Source organism: Oncorhynchus mykiss, chromosome 5 (assembly GCF_013265735.2).
Source record: "Oncorhynchus mykiss isolate Arlee chromosome 5, USDA_OmykA_1.1, whole genome shotgun sequence".
In the NCBI taxonomy this organism is placed as follows: Eukaryota; Metazoa; Chordata; class Actinopteri; order Salmoniformes; family Salmonidae; genus Oncorhynchus; species Oncorhynchus mykiss.
This window is the reverse complement of record NC_048569.1, coordinates 12,299,262-12,316,698: the sequence shown is the minus strand read 5'-3', so window position 1 is coordinate 12,316,698 and position 17,437 is coordinate 12,299,262. Positions and strand designations below refer to the sequence as shown.

Here is a 17,437-nt window from a genome sequence, read left to right as displayed (position 1 = left end):
AAGTGAACTAAGTTAGTAGACTTTCTTATATGTATCTAAGCTACAGTATGTTATGTTAAAAGTTGAGAACAAGTCTTGTCTCGTTACAGTATTACAGGTCAGGGTGCAAATATATGAGATACAATATCACCATCTACTGTACTTTTGATAAACTGTCTCTGGAACATCAGATGGATGAAGAAAACAGAGAATTCTAATTATGAACTTCTTTGGGTTTGATGTATAAAGTTAGTCCTCCCTGCGACTTCACCATCAGTGTCAACGTTGCGCCAAGAGGGAATTGGTTTCTCCCATGGGAGACCTGAGTTCAGATCCAGCCCATGACATACAGGCCTACAATAACCTTTTTGTGTGATCACAAAAAATCGTACACGACAGTAATGTTTACACATTCAAAAATAGTTTGTTCAGCATGGCTTGTAATTTATGCTGTCTAAGTTATTGGAAGTTCGAGGTTTCGACTGTTAAATTGCCCGATTACATTTTGAGCAGCACATCAGTGATATAACCTACTCCATTCTGGTTAAAAGCAGACAGTGACTTTAATTGCACTGGAAAGTACCTCATTGTAATATTTAAAAGCTTTTATGTTTTTCATCTTTTCAGCTACCACCTTTTGCTCAGGTCCCTTAAAGGGCCTACTCACTGGACAAAAACTGATTGAATCAGCGTTGTTTCCACATCATTTCAACCAATTAAATCAATGTGATGAAGTTGAATGAAAGTGGAAAACTGATTGGATTTGCAAAAAGTAATCAACGTCAGGGCATTTTGTACCCCCCCCCCCACCCCCCCCCCCCCCACCCCCCCCCCCCCCCCCCCACCCAACTTTTAACCTAAATCCAATGACATGGTGACATTCGTTGTTGATTTCACGTTGAATTCACAGTTAGTGGACAACTCAACCAAATGTAAATCAAAACTAGACATTGAACTGACATCTGTGCTCAGTGGGTAGTCTTTAATCTGTTCCCTTGGTGTACTATTTTTCCTTTGTAAGAGAATGATGTCTATACATGTTTTTGGTTACAGTCCTTCCATTTCAAATGATTTCTGGTAGCAATAACATTTTATCTTAAGGAAGGGTGCATTGGATCTCCTGTTATTTGCAACACTGCATTAATGGTTTTTGAGTAAGGATTCAATTCCTAGTGCAGTCTCGTTTTTTAAAATTTGAGTCATTTATCAGACACTCTTATCCAGAGGAATTAGGGTAACGTGCCTTGCTCAAGGGCACATCGACAGATTTTTCACATGGTTGGCTGGGGGATTGGAAACAGCAACCTTTCACTTACAGGCCCAACACTCTTAACCGCTAGGCTACCTGCCGCCCTAGTGTCTTCCTTTTTTATGATGGTAGAATTTAGACCATCATGTCCTCAGTTCTTGTAACATTTGAATTATCTGGGACTGATTCTGAAAATTGTTGCTTTATCAGAGAGAATATGTTTCATTCAATTGCCATGAAGCAATATATCCTCTATTGATTCAATGTTGATAGACATCATGGTTTCAAAGTGAATTGATTTAGAATGTTGCATTTCTTTCATTTCAACATTTTCTGATGACTTGACACTCCCATCCTCTGTCTGAGCTATGTTTGTTATTGACAGAATGAGCAAGCCAATGTAATGCTTTGTAGGTTAGCAGTAAAGCCTTGAAATCAACCCTAGAATTAACAGGAAGCCAGTGTAGAGAGGCTAGCACTGGAGTAATATGATCAAATGTTTGGGTTCTACTCAAGATTCTAGCAGGCATGTTTAGCACTAACTGAAGTTTATTTTGTGCTTTATCCGGGCAGCCGAAAGGTAGAGCATTGCAGTTGTCTAATCTAGAAGGGACAAACGCATGGATGAGCTTTTATGCATCATTTCTGGACAATAGGTTTGGGATTTTTGCAATGTTACGAAGATAGAAGAAAGCTGTCCTTGAAATATTCTTAATATGTTCGTCAAAAAGAGAGATCAGGGTCCAGAGTTAACGCCAAGGTCCTTCACAGTTTTATTTGAGACGACTGTACAACCATCAAGATTAATTGTCAGATCCAACAGGAGATCACTTTGTTTCTTGGGACCTAGAACGAGAATCTCTGTTTTGTCCGAGTTGAAACACAGGCTTCCAGGGTGGGCAACATCTGCAAACCATGTGTATGTGACCAATCAAATTCGATTTGCTTTAGCAGTGAAAGTTAACATTACGTTTCCAAATGACATCACCAAAGAGGTAGAATATATAGTAAAAACAATAGTGGTTCTAAAACCTTGAGGAACATCGAAACGTACAATTGATTTGTCAGAGGACAAACCATCCACAGAGACGAACTGATATCTTTCCGACAGATAAGATCTACACCAGGCAAGAACTTGTCCGTGTAGACCAATTAGGGTTTCCAATCTCTCCAAAAGAATGTGGTGTTCGATACCGAGGTAAAGTTGGTTTTATATTCAGACATTTGGACATTCAACAAACATTCGCCAAAAGTGGAATTTGTATTCAAAACAAAGGTTGTAAGAATATAGAATAAATCGAATAAATCATATCTAGTTTGATGGTTCTGTGACAAACTGTGAATTCGTTATTGATTTATACAGCTTTAAATTGCATTTTAAAGAGTTTATGTATTTCCATCAAATCAAAACTTGTTTTTTTTATTCAAAACAAAGGTTGTTAAAGCATGCTAAACATTTATAGAATAAATCATATCTAGTTTAATGTTTCTGTGACAAACGGTGAATTAGTTATTGATTTATACAACTTTAAATTGCATTTGAAATATTTTATGTATTTCTATCAAATCCAAACTGGAATTTGTATTCAAAACAAAGGTTTTAAAAGTATGCTCGACAGTTATAGAATTAACCATATATATTTTCATGTTTCTGTGACAATCAATTAATTAGTTACTGATTTTTACATTTGTAAATGGATTTTGGCGAATGTCTTTTGAATGTTCGAATGTGTGAATATAAAACCAACTTTACCTTGGTGTAAAACATGGTGTCAAAAGCAGCACTAAGGTCTAGGAGCACGAGAAAAGATGCAGAGCCTTGGTCTGACGCAATTAAAATGTAATTTAACACCTCACGAGTGCAGTCTCGTGAAGGTGCTTTGATGGGGTTTAAAACCAGACTGAAGCGTTTCGTATATGTTATTTGTCTTCAGGAAGGCAGTGAGTTGCTGCGCAACAGCTTTTTCATTTTTTTTTTTTTGGAGAGGAATGTGTGATTTGATATAGGCCAATAGTTTTTTACATTTTCAGGGTCAAGTTTTAGGTTTTTCAATTGAGGCTTTATTACTGCCACTTTTAGTGAGTTTGGTACACATCTGGTGAATAGCGAGACGTTTATTATGTTCAACATAGGAGGGCCAAACACTGGAAGCAGCTCTTTCAGTAGTGTAGTTGGAATAGGGTCCAGTATGCACCTTGACGGTTTAGAGTTGACATCAGTTAAAAACCATTAAAACTTCCAGAAACAGTGTTGGTATTGTGTTATTGTTGTTGTTTTTCATAGGGGGTTATAATGAAAAGCATCACCAATATAGTTTTAAAAATGTAATAGTACAGTCAACAACTTGATTTAAAATGAACTTCGTTCTATCTTTGCTAATCTATTTCTATAATTAATTGTTTGCATTTTCAATAAATGTATGTTTAAGCAAGTTCAAAGTATAATTTTCTGATTTTTTTTTTAATCCAGAAAATAATGTAAAGTAAAAGTCTGGAAGGAGTACTTTTATTTTGAAAATTAGGCGTACAGGAAGGAACTGCCGATGCTAAGTGACAGATGGCTAGCTGTTATGTGAGTGAGTCTGAGGGCAAAATGGCTACAGCTTACAATATGTTTCAGTTAGAAACAACATCTATTATGGCCGTTGTCGTCGAGACGACAATGACAGAAATGGGCAAATTTTTGACCACCGTGCCAAACTCTTACGTTTGCAATCCGGAGAGAGACGTGAGTACAGAGTTGAGCTAACTGCGTCAAATATGTTTTTAAAGAAACCCAATTAGTTATACATCCGGAAAAATATCTGCCTCATTGTTCTATCTGTGGCAACGTATAGTACTGTTAACGCGTAACGTTATCTAACTAGTTAAAGATTCGTTGTCTAGTAGTTTATCCAATGTTGTGTAACCACTATGCGAATATTTGGTGTAACTATGGCTAAATTAGCCAGCTTCCTGCAATTTCCTTATCTACGGTAGTTGTTAGCTAGTTCGCTAGTTAGCTAACTGCTAGCGGTTAGCTAAGTGTGTGATTAAAAAAAATAAAAAAATAAAAAAAACGTTTAAAAAATAAAAGTAGCTGACTGCATAGACAACTAAGTTAACGTTAACTAACTATTTAGGTAACATTTTTTTCTTCTCAATTTCTCTTCACAGCTGTGCACAATTATGAATCTGGTGACAGGGGAGGCTATTCGTAAAATTTGCCAACTATTCCTAGTGGTCTCCTCAAGTTTACAAAATGAGAACGATAAACTGAAGACCAAGGTGGAGCAGATGGATGAAGATATGAAAACCAAGGTGAAGCAGATGGATGAAGATATGAAAACCAAGGTGAAGCAGATGGATGAAGATATGAAAACCAAGGTGGAGCAGATGAATGAAGATATGAAGGCATTGACTGAGAAGGCTGAAAATTATAGAGCATCACTGGCTAAAATGCAGGCACAAGCAGAACCAAAAGGACCCACGCATATTCTGCTCAATGGAATGATTTTTGCAATTCCACCAGTTGGTGAGTGTTATAGACCTAGCTAGCCAATAGTCATTATTTTTTCAATTTAACAACTTCTTATTTACAATGACAGTGGGTTAACTGCCTTACTCAGGTGCAGAACAACATATCTTTTTTACGTTGGCAGCTCAGGGATTTGATCTAGCAACCTTTCGGTTACTGGCCCAACGCTCTAACCACTAGGCTACCTGCCTAGGCTTTAGCTAAAGCTTGTTATTGGTGTAAATCACACAATTTTGTGGGAAGTGAAAGGTGAATGTGTGTTAAAGGTAATTATGCTTGTTATGTTTTAGGTCTCTCAATGTTCTCTGGAATGACAGCGGCTTCAACATTGCCAGGGAATGTCAGTCAAGCAAACACTGTCACTAATGCGATGTCAGTCTGTGCAGGTAATCCTTCAAATTGTGTTATTTTGAATAATTGTTAGCAAACCAAGGTCTTAATCACTAGGAACCAAACAGAAGCAAATGGGCCAAAACGGGGCATAGGCAGCCAGTGAGAGGTGTCACCACCAGTGAGTGAATGGTGTCGTCTGTGTAGATGTGGATCAGAGAATCACCAGCAGCAAGAGCCACATCATTGATGTATACAGAGAGAAGTCGGCTCGAGAATTGAACCCTGTGGCACCCCCATAGAGACTGCTAGAGGTCCGGACAGCAGGCCTTCCGATTTGACACACATTTGAACTCTATCAGAGAAGTAGTTGGTGAACCAGGCGAGGCAGTCATTTGAGAAACCAAGGCTGTTGAGTCTGCCGATAAGAATGTGGTGATTGACAGAGTCGAAAGCCTTGGCCAGGTTGATGAATACGGCTGCACAGTATTGTCTTTTATCAATGGCAGTTATGATATCGTTTAGGACCTTGAGCGTGAGGTGCACCCATGACCAGCTCGGAAACCAGATTGCATAGCGGTACGGTGGGATTCAAAATGGTTGGTGATCTGTTTGTTAACTTAGCTTTCGAAGGCAGGGTAGGATAGATATAGGTCTGTAACAGTTTGGGTCTAGAGTGTCTCCCCCTTTGAAGAGGGTGATGACCACGGCAGCTTTCCGATCTCAGACGATACGAAAGAGAGGTTGAACAGGCTAGTAATAGGGGTTGCAACAATTGCGGCGGATAATTTTAGAAAGAGAGGGTCCAGATTGTCTAGCCCAGCTGATTTTTTTTTGGGGGGTGCACATTTTGCAGTGCTTCCAGAACATCAGCTATCTGGATTTGGGTGAAGGGGAAATGGGCGAGGCTTGGGCAAGTTGCTGTGGGGGGTGCAGGGCTGTTGACCGGAGTAGGGGTTGCCAGGTGGAAAGCATGGCCAGTCGTAGAAAAATGCTTATTGAAATTCTCAATTATCGTGGATTTATCGGTGGTGATAGTGTTTCCTAGCCTCAGTGCAGTGGGCAGTTGGGAGGAGGTGCTCTTATTCTCCATTAACTTTAGTGTCCTAGAACTTTTTGGAGTTTGTGCAACAGGATGCAAATTTCTGTTTTAAGAAAGCTAGCCTTTGCTTTCCTAACTGCCTGTGTATATTGGTTCCTAAATTCCATGAAAAGTTGCATATCGCGGTGGCTATTCGATGCTAATGCAGTACGCCACAGGATGTTTTTGTGCTGGTCAAGGGCAATCAGGTCTGGAGTGAATCAAGGGCTATATCTGTTCCTGGTTCTACATTTTTTGAACGGGGCATGCTTATTTAAGATGGTGAGGAAAGCAATTTTAAAGAATAACCTACTGACGGAATGAGGTCAATATCCTTCCAGGATACCCGGGCCAGTTCGATTAGAAATGCCTGCTCAATTAAGTGTTTTAGGGAGCGTTTGACCGTGATGAGGGGTGGTCGTTTGACCGCGGACCTGTTACGGACGCAGGCAATGAGGCAGTGATCGCTGAAATCCTGGTTGAAGACAGCGGAGGTGTATTTGGAGGGCAGGTTGGTCAGGATGATATCTATGAGGGTGCCTGTGTTTACGGATTTGGGGTTGTACCTGGTAGGTTCCATGATAATTTGGGTGAGATTGAGGGCATCTAGCTTAGATTGTAGGACGGCCGGGGTGTTAAGCATATCCCAGTTTAGGTCACCTAACAGTACAAACTCTGAAGATAAATGGGGGGCAATTAATTCACATATGGTGTCCAGGGCACAGCTGGGGGCTGAGGGGGGTCTGTAACAAGCGGCAACAGTGAGAGACTTATTTCTGGAAAGGTGGATTTTTAAAAGTAGAAGGTCAAACTGTTTGGGCACAGACCTGGATGGGATGACAGAACTCTGCAGGCTGTCTCTGCAGTAGATTGCAACTCCACCCTCTTTGGCAGTTCTAGCTTGGTGGAAAATGTTGTAGTTGGGGATGGAAATTTCAGAATTTTTGGTGGCCTTCCTAAGCCGGGATTCAGACACGGATAGGACATCAGGGTTGACGGAGTGTGCTAAAGCAGTGGGGGGAAAAAACTACTTATGGAGGAGGCTTCTGATGTTAGCATGCATGAAACCAAGGCTTTTACAGTTACAGAAGTCAGCAAATGATAGCGCCTGGGGAATAGGAGTGGAACTGGGGGCTACAGGGCCTGGGTTAACCTCTACATCAACAGAGGAGGAGTAGGATAAGGGTATGGCTAAAGGCTATAAGATCTGGTCGTCTAGTGCGTTGGGGACAGAGAATAAAAGTAGCAGATTTCTAGGTGTAGTAGAATAGATTCAAGCGTTGCCTCCAGAGACAAAACCTCTCATCGTCATGCATCAATTAACGTAGGTGAGGTCTCCGCATATGTGTGGGTTGGGCCGAAAGAATAAGACATTTTGAGCGGGACTGAGGGCTCTACAGTGAAATAAAACAATAAAAACTAGCCACGGCAGCAGTAGACAAGGCATATTGACATTAGAGAGGGTCATAAAGCAATCACAGGTGTTGATCAGGAGAGCTGAGACAACAACGGGTAAATGGCAATGAATGGGCAGAGCGGGTCAGTTAGGTACATATAGGACCTGAGTTTGAGGCTGGGGCCGACAGGTAAACAAAATGAGGTATCGTGTTATTGAAACAGTCCATGGTGCATCAGCTGTGTAGCCGAGTGATCATAGGGTCAAACGAGTAGCAATAGTTGAGTCAGGGTGCTGTTCGGTAGTCACTACTACGCTGGGCAAGCAGAGGACACAGCGTTCAGAAAAGGCTAGCGGGCCGGGGCTAGTAGATAGTTCTGCTGCGATATCGTAACAGAATAGCCTGTTGAGACCACATCGGGAAATCACGTCGGCAGTCCAGTCGTGATGGATCGGCGGGGCTCCGTGTTGACAATAAAGGATCGGATCCAGGCCAACTGGCAAAGTAGGTATTGTAGCCCTAGAATTAGCTGGTAAATGAGCCTAGATCAAGGCTAGCTGGTGCTTGCTTCGGGATAGAGGCGTTAGCTAGCTAGCTGTAATGATCCAGAGCGGCAGGAATCCGGTGATATGGTGGAGAGAGGCCGTCCAATATGCTCTGGGTTGCTATCGCGCTGTGTAGACTGGCAGGTGATTGTCCAAGCTAAGGCTGGCTGATTCCGGGGGGGGGGGAAAGATGAGGACCGCTAGCCGTGGCTAACAAAGACTAGCAGCTAGTTAGCTGGCTAGCTCCTGGTGGAAGTTCCAGTTATAAGGAATAAAAAATAAACTGATCCGTACCACATTACATTGGGTGAGGCATGGAGACTTCATGGATGTGTGCTCTGTTTTATACACCGGTCAGCAACAGGTGAAGCTGAAATAGCCGAATCCACTAATTCTAAGTGTTGTCCACATACTTTTGTATGTATAGTGTAGCTCAGATATAGAGGATGGGAGTGTCAAGTCATCAGTAAATGTTGAAGTGAAACGCATGCAACATTCTAAATTAATAAACTTTTGAAACCATGATGTCTATCAAAATTGAATCAATAGAGGATATATTGCTTCATGGCAATTGAATGAAACGTATTCTCTCAGGTAAAGCAGCAATTTTCAGAATCAGTCCCAGAAAATTCAAATGTTACAATAACTGAGGACATGATGGTATATTATACCAAGAAAGGAAGACACTAGGGCGGCAGGTAGCCTAGCAGTTAAGAGTGTTGGGCCTGTAAGTGGAAGGTTGCTGTTTCCAATCCCCAAGCCAACTATATGTGAAAAATCTGTCGGTGTCGTTGAGTAATTTTGCTGGAAGTTTTTATGGTTTTTAACCACTGTCAACTCTTAACAAAACAGGATTTAAACATGTTTTGAAGATAATGTTCATATCCACACGTTTGCTTCTGTACTGTTTTTAAACTATAGACGTTGTCGAAGTCAATGGGGGGTGTTACAGCAACCTGTTACCTGAATCTAGACGAATGTAAGATAATGGTCAAGCTGAAACAAAAGATTCTGAATCAATGGTCTTGGAAACCGTGTCTATGGATGAAATAGATTTTTTTTTTGTCTATCAAAGTGGACTCAATTGATGAAAACAAGAACATCAAACTAGTCACTTAGATACAGATCATGATGTTGACGATCATAAAAACTGAAACGAGTCACGATTCCTCACATGGCAGTTTCTTGTCATCGTTGGTAGCTATCTGGCCATCCAGAATACACAACTCAGACTTCTGCCCTATTAAACCATAGTTTTGCGTGACGTTGTCAGCTAACCCATCTATAGCACGAGTCAGCTTGGTTGGTTGCTGTCTCTCGCTCCCTGCATCACTTGGTCACAGTAAGGCCCCTCCCCTGCTTGCTAGAGAGGCACCTCTCTCCCTACTGTGGCGCAGCCCTGGTTAATAAAGTAGCTTTTTTTATTTTATTATTCTGCTACCTTCACTCTAATCGGACTGGGTTTGCATCCTACCTGTCTATATGGAACAGGTCTCTCTATATTAAAATGTTTTCTGTACGTTACCGTTCAAAAGTTTGGGGTCACTTAGATTTTTTTTTTTTAATTTTGAGAAAAGCAAACAAATGTGTTTATCCCATCTTATGGATAGCCCCCCTTTTTTTCACATTTTTGCCTAAATGACATACCCAACTCTAACTGCCTGTAGCTGAGGCCCTAAAGCAAGGATATGCATATTCTTGGTACCATTTGAAAGGAAACACTTTGAAGTTTGTGGAAATGTGAATTGATTATAGTTACCATATAACACAACAGATCGGGTAGAAGAAAATACAAAGAAAAAAACAACCAGCCTTTTTCTACCACCATCTTTGAAATGCAAGATAATGGTCATAGTTATAACCATCACTCTCCAGTTTTCATGACTTCATAACTCTGAATATCCTTATAATTTTTGTCCAAAATGGAAAGGCATGCTGTCGTACAAGGTTAGTAGCTACATTTTGCGACCGAAACATGGTTTCCGGATACTCCCGTAAAGCCCAGCTCATTGGTTGGTTCATTAAATAGTACTCGCAAAACACCAGTCTCAACGTTAACAGTGAAGAGGTGACTTTGGGATGCTGGTCTTCAAGGCAGAGCCATATCTCAGACTGGCCAATAAAAATTTAAGATTAAGATGGGCAAAAGAACACAGACACTGAATAGAGGAACTCTGCCTAGAAGGCCAGCATCCCGGAGTCGCCTCTTCACTGTGAATGCTGAGACTGGTGTTTTGCGGGTACTATTTAATGAAGCTGCCAGTTGAGGACTTTTGAGTAGTTTGAGAAACAGACAAAAGACACTAATGTACTTGTCTTCTTGCTCAGTTGTGCACCGGGGCCTCCCACTCTTTCTATTCTGGTTAGGGCCAGTTTGCGCTGTTCTGTGAAGGGAGTAGTACACAGCGTTGTACGAGATCTTCAGTTTCTTGGCAATTTCTCGCATGGAATAGCCTTAATTTCTCAGAACAAGAATAGACTGACAAGTTTCAGAAGAGAGGTCTTTGTTTCTGGCCATTTTGAGCCTGTAATTGAACCCACAAATGCTGATGCTCCAGATACACAACTAGTCTAAAGAAGGCAAGTGTTATTGCTTCTTTAATCAGAACAGCAGTTTTCAGCTGTGCTAACATAATTGCAAAAGGATTTTCTAATGATCAATTAGCCTTTTTAAAATGATAAACTTGGATTAGCTAACACAACGTGTCATTGGAACACAGGAGTGATGGTTGCTGATAATTGACCTCTGTACGCCTATGTAGATATTCCATTAAAAATCAGCTGTTTCCAGCTACAATAGTCATTTACAACATTTAATATCTACACTGTATTTCTGATCAAGTTGATGTTATTTTAATGGACAAAAAGTGCATTTTTAAGTGACCCCAAACTTTTGAATGGTAGTGTATTTCGGGTCTGGGTGGGAAAGCCCCAGGTCCATTTCGGAAGGGGTCCAACTTTTTGTACCCATGAAGACATCTAATTGGGTAGTCATAAATTTAAGATTAAAATAACATTCTGAACAATGCTTTACTTTTTCTTTGCACACATTCTGAGAATTTGCCAAGCTGCTGAAATTGCGCGCTTCCCAACTTTAGGCTATGCGATTTTAAAACCATCCACAATTATATTTTGGGAGACCCTAATGATCCTCTGTGGCTATATCATGCTCTGTGGTTTAGTATTTTGAATAATTTGATTTATTTCTGTAGACAGGAGTAATTTACATATTATGGGCAAATGTAATTAAATTGACTTAGGGGGAAGCTTAGCTAACCTATTGGACGTGCTGCCTATGGGGAAGGGACTACCTGAATGTTTGTTTTCACTTTCCTTTGCAAAGCGTTTTGCTACAGTGTGCACTACTGAATATGGACCAGTTGTTTGAAAACAATTCACAGGCTTGTAAACGTAATGTTTATTTTATAGCTAATGTAAAAAATAAAAAAAAAGATTCAGACTGGCGTCCTGTCCAGCTGCTTTATTTGTACATAATCAAGATGCCTCATGCTACATAAACAGAAGATCTATAGGCTCCGGTTATATGGGCCTTTCTAGCTCGGACAAGGCTACTTATTTTTAATTAATGAAATTAGTTTGTGTAATCCTCATTTGTAAAACGTGCTTAATTTATAGTTTTTGTGTGTGTATAAATGTGTATATATACTCATAATCCTTTTGTCTTTAGGTCCTGCAAAGGTTTGCAGCAAACCCACAGAGATGTCTTCATTGGAGAATGACTCCTCTCTGGGAGACACAGATGGACTGAATACAGACCCCTCCCCAAGAGACACTGACTCCAACGTTGAGCATATGAGAGCTGCTCTGCCAGGGAGCAACGAGAGAGACGGCCATGAAAGCCAGAAAAACAGCAATACTACTAAAAGGATGCGATCCAAAGAAACCAAATGCTTCAAGTGTGATGTTTGTGAGAAGACCTTCAGCCGGAAGAACCTACTGGTACAACACAAGCTAACTCACACAAGACCCTTCAAGTGTGATGTTTGTGAAAAGACTTTCAGCAGGAAGGGGTCACTGGAAGCTCACAAGCTAATTCACACACTGGTACATCAGATGCTAATTCACACAGAAGAGAGGCCATTCACTTGTGGTCAGTGTGGCAAAACATTCAGAATGTCCAAGCAGCTTGAACATCACATGTTGCGTCACAGAGAAAAAACGTTCAGTTGCAAAGTTTGTGGAAATGTTTTGTCTACCAAGAAAGATCTGAAACGACATCAGCTTGTTCATGCAGTGGAGAGACCGTTCAAGTGCCTGACTTGTGACAAGGGTTTCACATCAAGGAAACTGCTTATCGAGCACGAGAGAATCCACACCGGTGAAAAACCATACACCTGTGCTGTATGTGGGAAGAGTTACAGACAGCATGGTGGCCTAAATATTCATATGCGAACACATACAGGTGTACGTCCGCATTCATGTTCAGAGTGTGGTAAGGGTTTTATGACAAGCAGCAGCCTCAAAAACCACATGGTTGTTCATACAGGGGAGAAGGCATTTAAATGTGAGACCTGTGGAGCAGCTTTCGGCCATAAAGCAAACCTTCAGAGACACCAAGTTCTTCACACGGGGGAGAGACCGTACAAATGTGAAGTGTGTGGGAAAAGCTACCTTCAGTCCACTGACCTAAAAGCTCACATGCACCGTCATGGGGCAACCAAACCATTTATGTGTGACCTATGTGGGAAGACTTTTATGTACAATTTTCAAATGAGACGACACCATCTAAAATGGCACACAGCTGAAGGAGAGAAGCAGAGGGAACGACAGAGAAGAGAAAGAACGAGAGAGAGAACCGCCAGGAGAGCGGGAACCTCAACAAAGCCATTCAGTTGTGACATATGTTTGAATGGCTTCAGTTCCATGCTAACTCTGAAAAACCATCAACGAAGTCACACGGGACAAAAGCAATACTCTTGTTCCATTTGCGGAAAGAACTTTGCCTATAAAAATACTTTGGACTATCACATGAGACTTCACAGTGGAGTGAAGCCCTACGCTTGTAAATTCTGTGAAAAGACATTTGTTCTTAAGCAAGCTCTAGAAGGACATGAGCGAACCCATACAGGTGAAAAGCCCTTCAAATGCAGTTATTGTGACAAGACTTTCTCAGTCAACACCAATCTGAAAAGGCATGAGCGAGTCCACACGGGAGAGAAGCCATTCAAATGTGACGTCTGCGGGAGAGGTTTCAGCCAAGCCAACAACGTCAAAGCCCACATGCAAGTCCACACTGGAGTTAGGCCTTATTATTGCAAGAGATGTGGAAAGGGCTTTTCTGACATAAGACACTACAAAAACCATAGCTGTAATGGTGTGGCAGCAACACGTGATCGGTCTCGTAAATCTTCAGACCGCTCTTTCAGAAATACGAAAGGAGGTGAAGACAGCAGTGCTTGCCATAATGCTGCTGTGATGTCGACTCAGTGATATAATCTCTATCATTCACAGTGGGGCAACTTCCTGCTTTCAGACATCAGGAACAATGGGGATGTATCTGTAGGGTTAAACGATCTGGGATGGGTTTCTGGAAAGCCTCATAGGAAATTAATGTGTGCTTTAGGAAATGAGATGAGTGCCTGCTGTAATGCTTGGAGATATTGCTGTAAGTCTTAGGGTCAATGTTCATGAGGCCAAATTCCTCAAAGACATGACTGTTTATTTCTGACAGTGTACTGAATTGTTTAAGATTTTTCCTATTTTTCATTTTATTGTGTAAATCATTAAACACTTAATTCATGTGAGTCATTCACATTTTTTCTGTCATTTTGTCTCCTTTCCCAAGATAATCCATAGGATTTCTGTTTGAGCTGTACATACTTTTTATTGCCACCAGAGACTCTGGGTTCGGGCCCAGGCTCTGTCGTAACCGACCGCGACGCGGAGGTCTGTGGGGCGACGCACAATTGGTCTAGCGTCGCCCGGGTTAGGGAGGGGTTAGCCGGTAGGGAAATCCTTGTCTCCTCACGCACCAGCGACTCCTGTGGCGGGCCGGGTGCAGTGCGCGCTAACCAAGGTTGCCAGGTGCATAGTGTTTCCTCCGACACATTGGTGCGGCTGGCTTCCGGGTTGGATGGCGCTTTGTTAAGAAGCAATGCGGTTGGGTTGTGTATCAGAGGACGCATGACTTTCAACCTTCGTCTCTCCCGAGCCCGTACGGGAGTTGTAGTGCTGAGACAAGATAGTAGCTACCAAATAATTGGATACCACGAAATTGGTAAATTGAGAAAAAGGGATACCATTTTTTTTATTTATTATTATTAAAAAAAACGCAACATGTAAAGTGTACTTATTTCTCTGAAATTTTGGCCTGAATTTTTTTACATCCCTTTTAGATAACATTTCTCCTTTGCCATCCACTTGACAGCTGAGGCATGTCAATAAGCTGATTAAACAGCATGCTCATTACATAGGTGCACCTTGTGTTGGAGACAACAAAAGGCCACTATAAAATGTGCAATTTTGTCACACAGTACAATGCTACAGTTTTCACAAGTTTTGAAGGAGCGTGCAATTGGCGTGCTGACTGCAGGAATGTCCACCAAAGCTGTTGCCAGAGAATTTAATGTTAATATCTCTACCATAAGCTGCTTCCAACTTTGTTTTGGAGAATTTGTCAGTACATCCAACCGGCCTCACAACCACAGACCACGTGTAACCATGCCAGCCCAGGACCTCCACATCCAGCTTCTTCACCTGGGGGACCTGGACAGCTGATGAAACTGAGTGTTTCAGGCTGTAATAAAGCCCTTTTTGTAGGGAAAACTTATTCTGATTGTCTGGGCCTGGCTCCCCAGTGCCCACCCCTAGCTGCACCCCTGCCCAGTCATGTGAAAGCCATAGATTAGGGCCTAATTAATTTATCTCAATTGACTGATTTCCTTATGAACTGTAACACAGTAAAATGCGATATTGTTTCATGTTGTGTTTATTTTTGTTCACTATATAGATAGATCTCTTGGCATTAATGCACCTGAAGCCCTTTATTTTTTTTACACACTGATGTACAGTGGCGTCACTCACTGTCTTTTGGTGCTTGGTTAATTTAAATTGGGAATTTGGAATCAGCTTGGGATTTTTTTTAAATTTTTTTACAATCCTTCTCAACAAAAACCTTGCATCAGTTCTACTTTTATAATTATTACATTTACAATTATACATTTATAATTATTTACAGTACCTGTCAAAAGTTTGGACACCTACTCATTCCAGGGTTTTTCTTTATTATGACTATTTTCTACATTGTAGAATAATGGTGAATACATCAAAACTATGAAATAACACATGGAATCATGTAGTAACCAAAAAATTGTTAAACAAAGAAAAATATTTTATATGGCTACATAAGGATAACGCTAGCTGAAGTATCTTTGCCAATACCTTCTTAGGGCTGAAATCCCTTTAACGGGATCGATATGACAACAGCCAGTGAAAGTGCAGGGCGCCAAATTCAAAACAACAGAAATCTCATAATTACAATTCCTCAAACATACAAGTATTTTATACCATTTTAAAGCTAATCTTGTTGTTAATCCCACCACAGTGTCCGATTTCAAATAGGCTTTACAGCGAAAGCACCACAAACGATTATGTTAGGTCAGCACCTATTCACAGAAAAACACAGCTAAGCCTTCGAAGTAGAAACAGACCACAAACCATTGGTGTCAATCATGTCTAAGCCACTGAATGATTGTCCAATGAGAATCCAGAGAATGTTGATCAGACTGCAAAAGTATGATGTGAAGATGATTTCCACCCCTGGAAAGTTCATGTTTGCCACTGACACTCTTTCTCCAGCAGTCGACAAAAAAGAGGGCTCCGACACATAGAAACACTGAGATTCAGGCCTACATCAACATGATCGTAGCACCATTTCCTGTGTCTTCTGAGAAAATGGAGCAGATCAAACGAGAGACCTCAGCTGACCAAACAATGACAGAGTTGAAAGAAACAATACTGATAGGATGGCCCGCACAGAAAAACAACTGTCCAAGAAGAATACAGGATTACTGGATGTGCAGAGCGAAGCTCACCATTGTGAATGACATAGTGTTCAAAGGCAACAAGATTGTCATTCCCATGACACTACGCAAAGAAATGCAAAATAAAAAAGAAAGTTGGCCCACTTGAGTGAGGAATAATACAAATGACGAGCAGGAGAAGTAAAGTACTGGTCAATAATGAACCAAGAAAATCGGTCAGACCACTGCTTTATGTGAACTGTGTTTACCTACAGTCGTGGCCAAAAGTTTTGAGAATGACACAAATATTAATTTCCACAAAGTTTGCTGCTTCAGTTTCTTTAGATATTTTTGTCAGATGTTACTATGTTACTTGTGTCAAAGGCTTTTAATGACAATAAGGTGAAGTTGATGCAAAGAGTCAATATTTGCAGTGTTAACCCTTCTTTTTCAAGACCTCTGAAATCTGCCCTGGCATGCTGTCAATTAACTTCTGGGCCACATCCTGACTGATGGCAGCCCATTCTTGCATTATCAATGCTTGGAGTTTGTCAGAATTTGTGGGGTTTTGTTTGTCCACCCGCCTCTTGAGGATTGACCACAAGTTCTCAATGGGATTAAGATCTGGGGAGTTTCCTGGCCATGGACCAAAATATCAATGTTTTGTTCCCCGAGCCACTTAGTTATCACTTTTGCCTTATGGCAAGGTGCTCCATCATGCTGGGAAAGGCATTGTTCGTCACCAACCTGGATGGTTAGGAGAAGTTGCTCTTGGAGGATGTGTTGGTACCATTCTTTATTCATGGCTGTGTTCTTAGGCAAAATTGTGAGTGAGCCCACTCCCTTGGCTGAGAAGCAACCCCACACATGAATTGTCTTAGGATGCTTTACTGTTGGCATGACACAGGACTGATGGTAACACTCACCTTGTCTTCTCCGGACAAGCTTTTTTCCGGATGCCCCAAACAATCGGAAAGGGGATTCTTCAGAGAAAATTACTTTACCCCAGTTCTCAGCAGTCCAAACCCTGTACCTTTTGCAGAATGTCAGTCTGTCCCTGATGTTTTTCCTGGAGAGAAGTGGCTTCTTTTGCTGCCCTTCTTCACACCAGGCCATCCTCCAAAAGTCTTCGCCTCACTGTGCGTGCAGATGCACTCACACCTGCCTGCTGCCATTCCTGAGCAAGCTCTGTACTGGTGGTGCCCCGATCCCACAGCTAAATCAACTTTAGCAGACAGTCCTGGTGCTTGCTGGACTTTCTTGGGCACCCTGAATCCTTCTTCACAACAATTGAACCGTTCTCCTTGAAGTTCTTGACGATCCAATAAATGTTTGATTTAGATGCAATCTTACTGGC

At 41.3% G+C, this 17,437-nt stretch overlaps 1 protein-coding gene across 3 annotated transcripts; it reads left to right on the top strand.

The window, feature by feature from the left end:
* Window positions 1-3,216: 3,216 nt before the first annotated feature.
* Window positions 3,217-13,871, top strand: LOC110523209 (zinc finger protein 271). Of its 3 annotated transcripts, XM_036976795.1 has the most exons (5): window positions 3,217-3,956; window positions 4,385-4,561; window positions 4,595-4,742; window positions 5,036-5,131; window positions 11,787-13,871. In XM_036976795.1, the coding sequence occupies exons 1-5, from the start codon at window positions 3,786-3,788 to the stop codon at window positions 13,547-13,549; spliced, it is 2,355 nt and encodes a 784-aa protein (XP_036832690.1). In that variant the 5' UTR covers window positions 3,217-3,785; the 3' UTR covers window positions 13,550-13,871. The 3 variants fall into 3 exon arrangements, with proteins under 3 accessions (XP_036832690.1, XP_036832689.1, XP_036832691.1); XM_036976794.1 differs by having other exon boundaries at window positions 4,385-4,742; XM_036976796.1 differs by lacking the exon at window positions 5,036-5,131 and having other exon boundaries at window positions 4,385-4,742.
* Window positions 13,872-17,437: the final 3,566 nt, after the last annotated feature.

What these genes read in the sequence shown, in the direction of transcription:
- LOC110523209 (XM_036976794.1), top strand. Translation starts at nt 3,786, where the DNA reads ATGGCTAGCTGTTATGTGAGTGAGTCTGAGGGCAAAATGGCTACAGCT. An exon ending in TTTGCAATCCGGAGAGAGAC is followed by an intron (nt 3,957 to 4,384) that starts GTGAGTACAGAG and finishes TTCTCTTCACAG; the next exon opens with CTGTGCACAATTATGAATCT. An exon ending in TTTTGCAATTCCACCAGTTG is followed by an intron (nt 4,743 to 5,035) that starts GTGAGTGTTATA and finishes GTTATGTTTTAG; the next exon opens with GTCTCTCAATGTTCTCTGGA.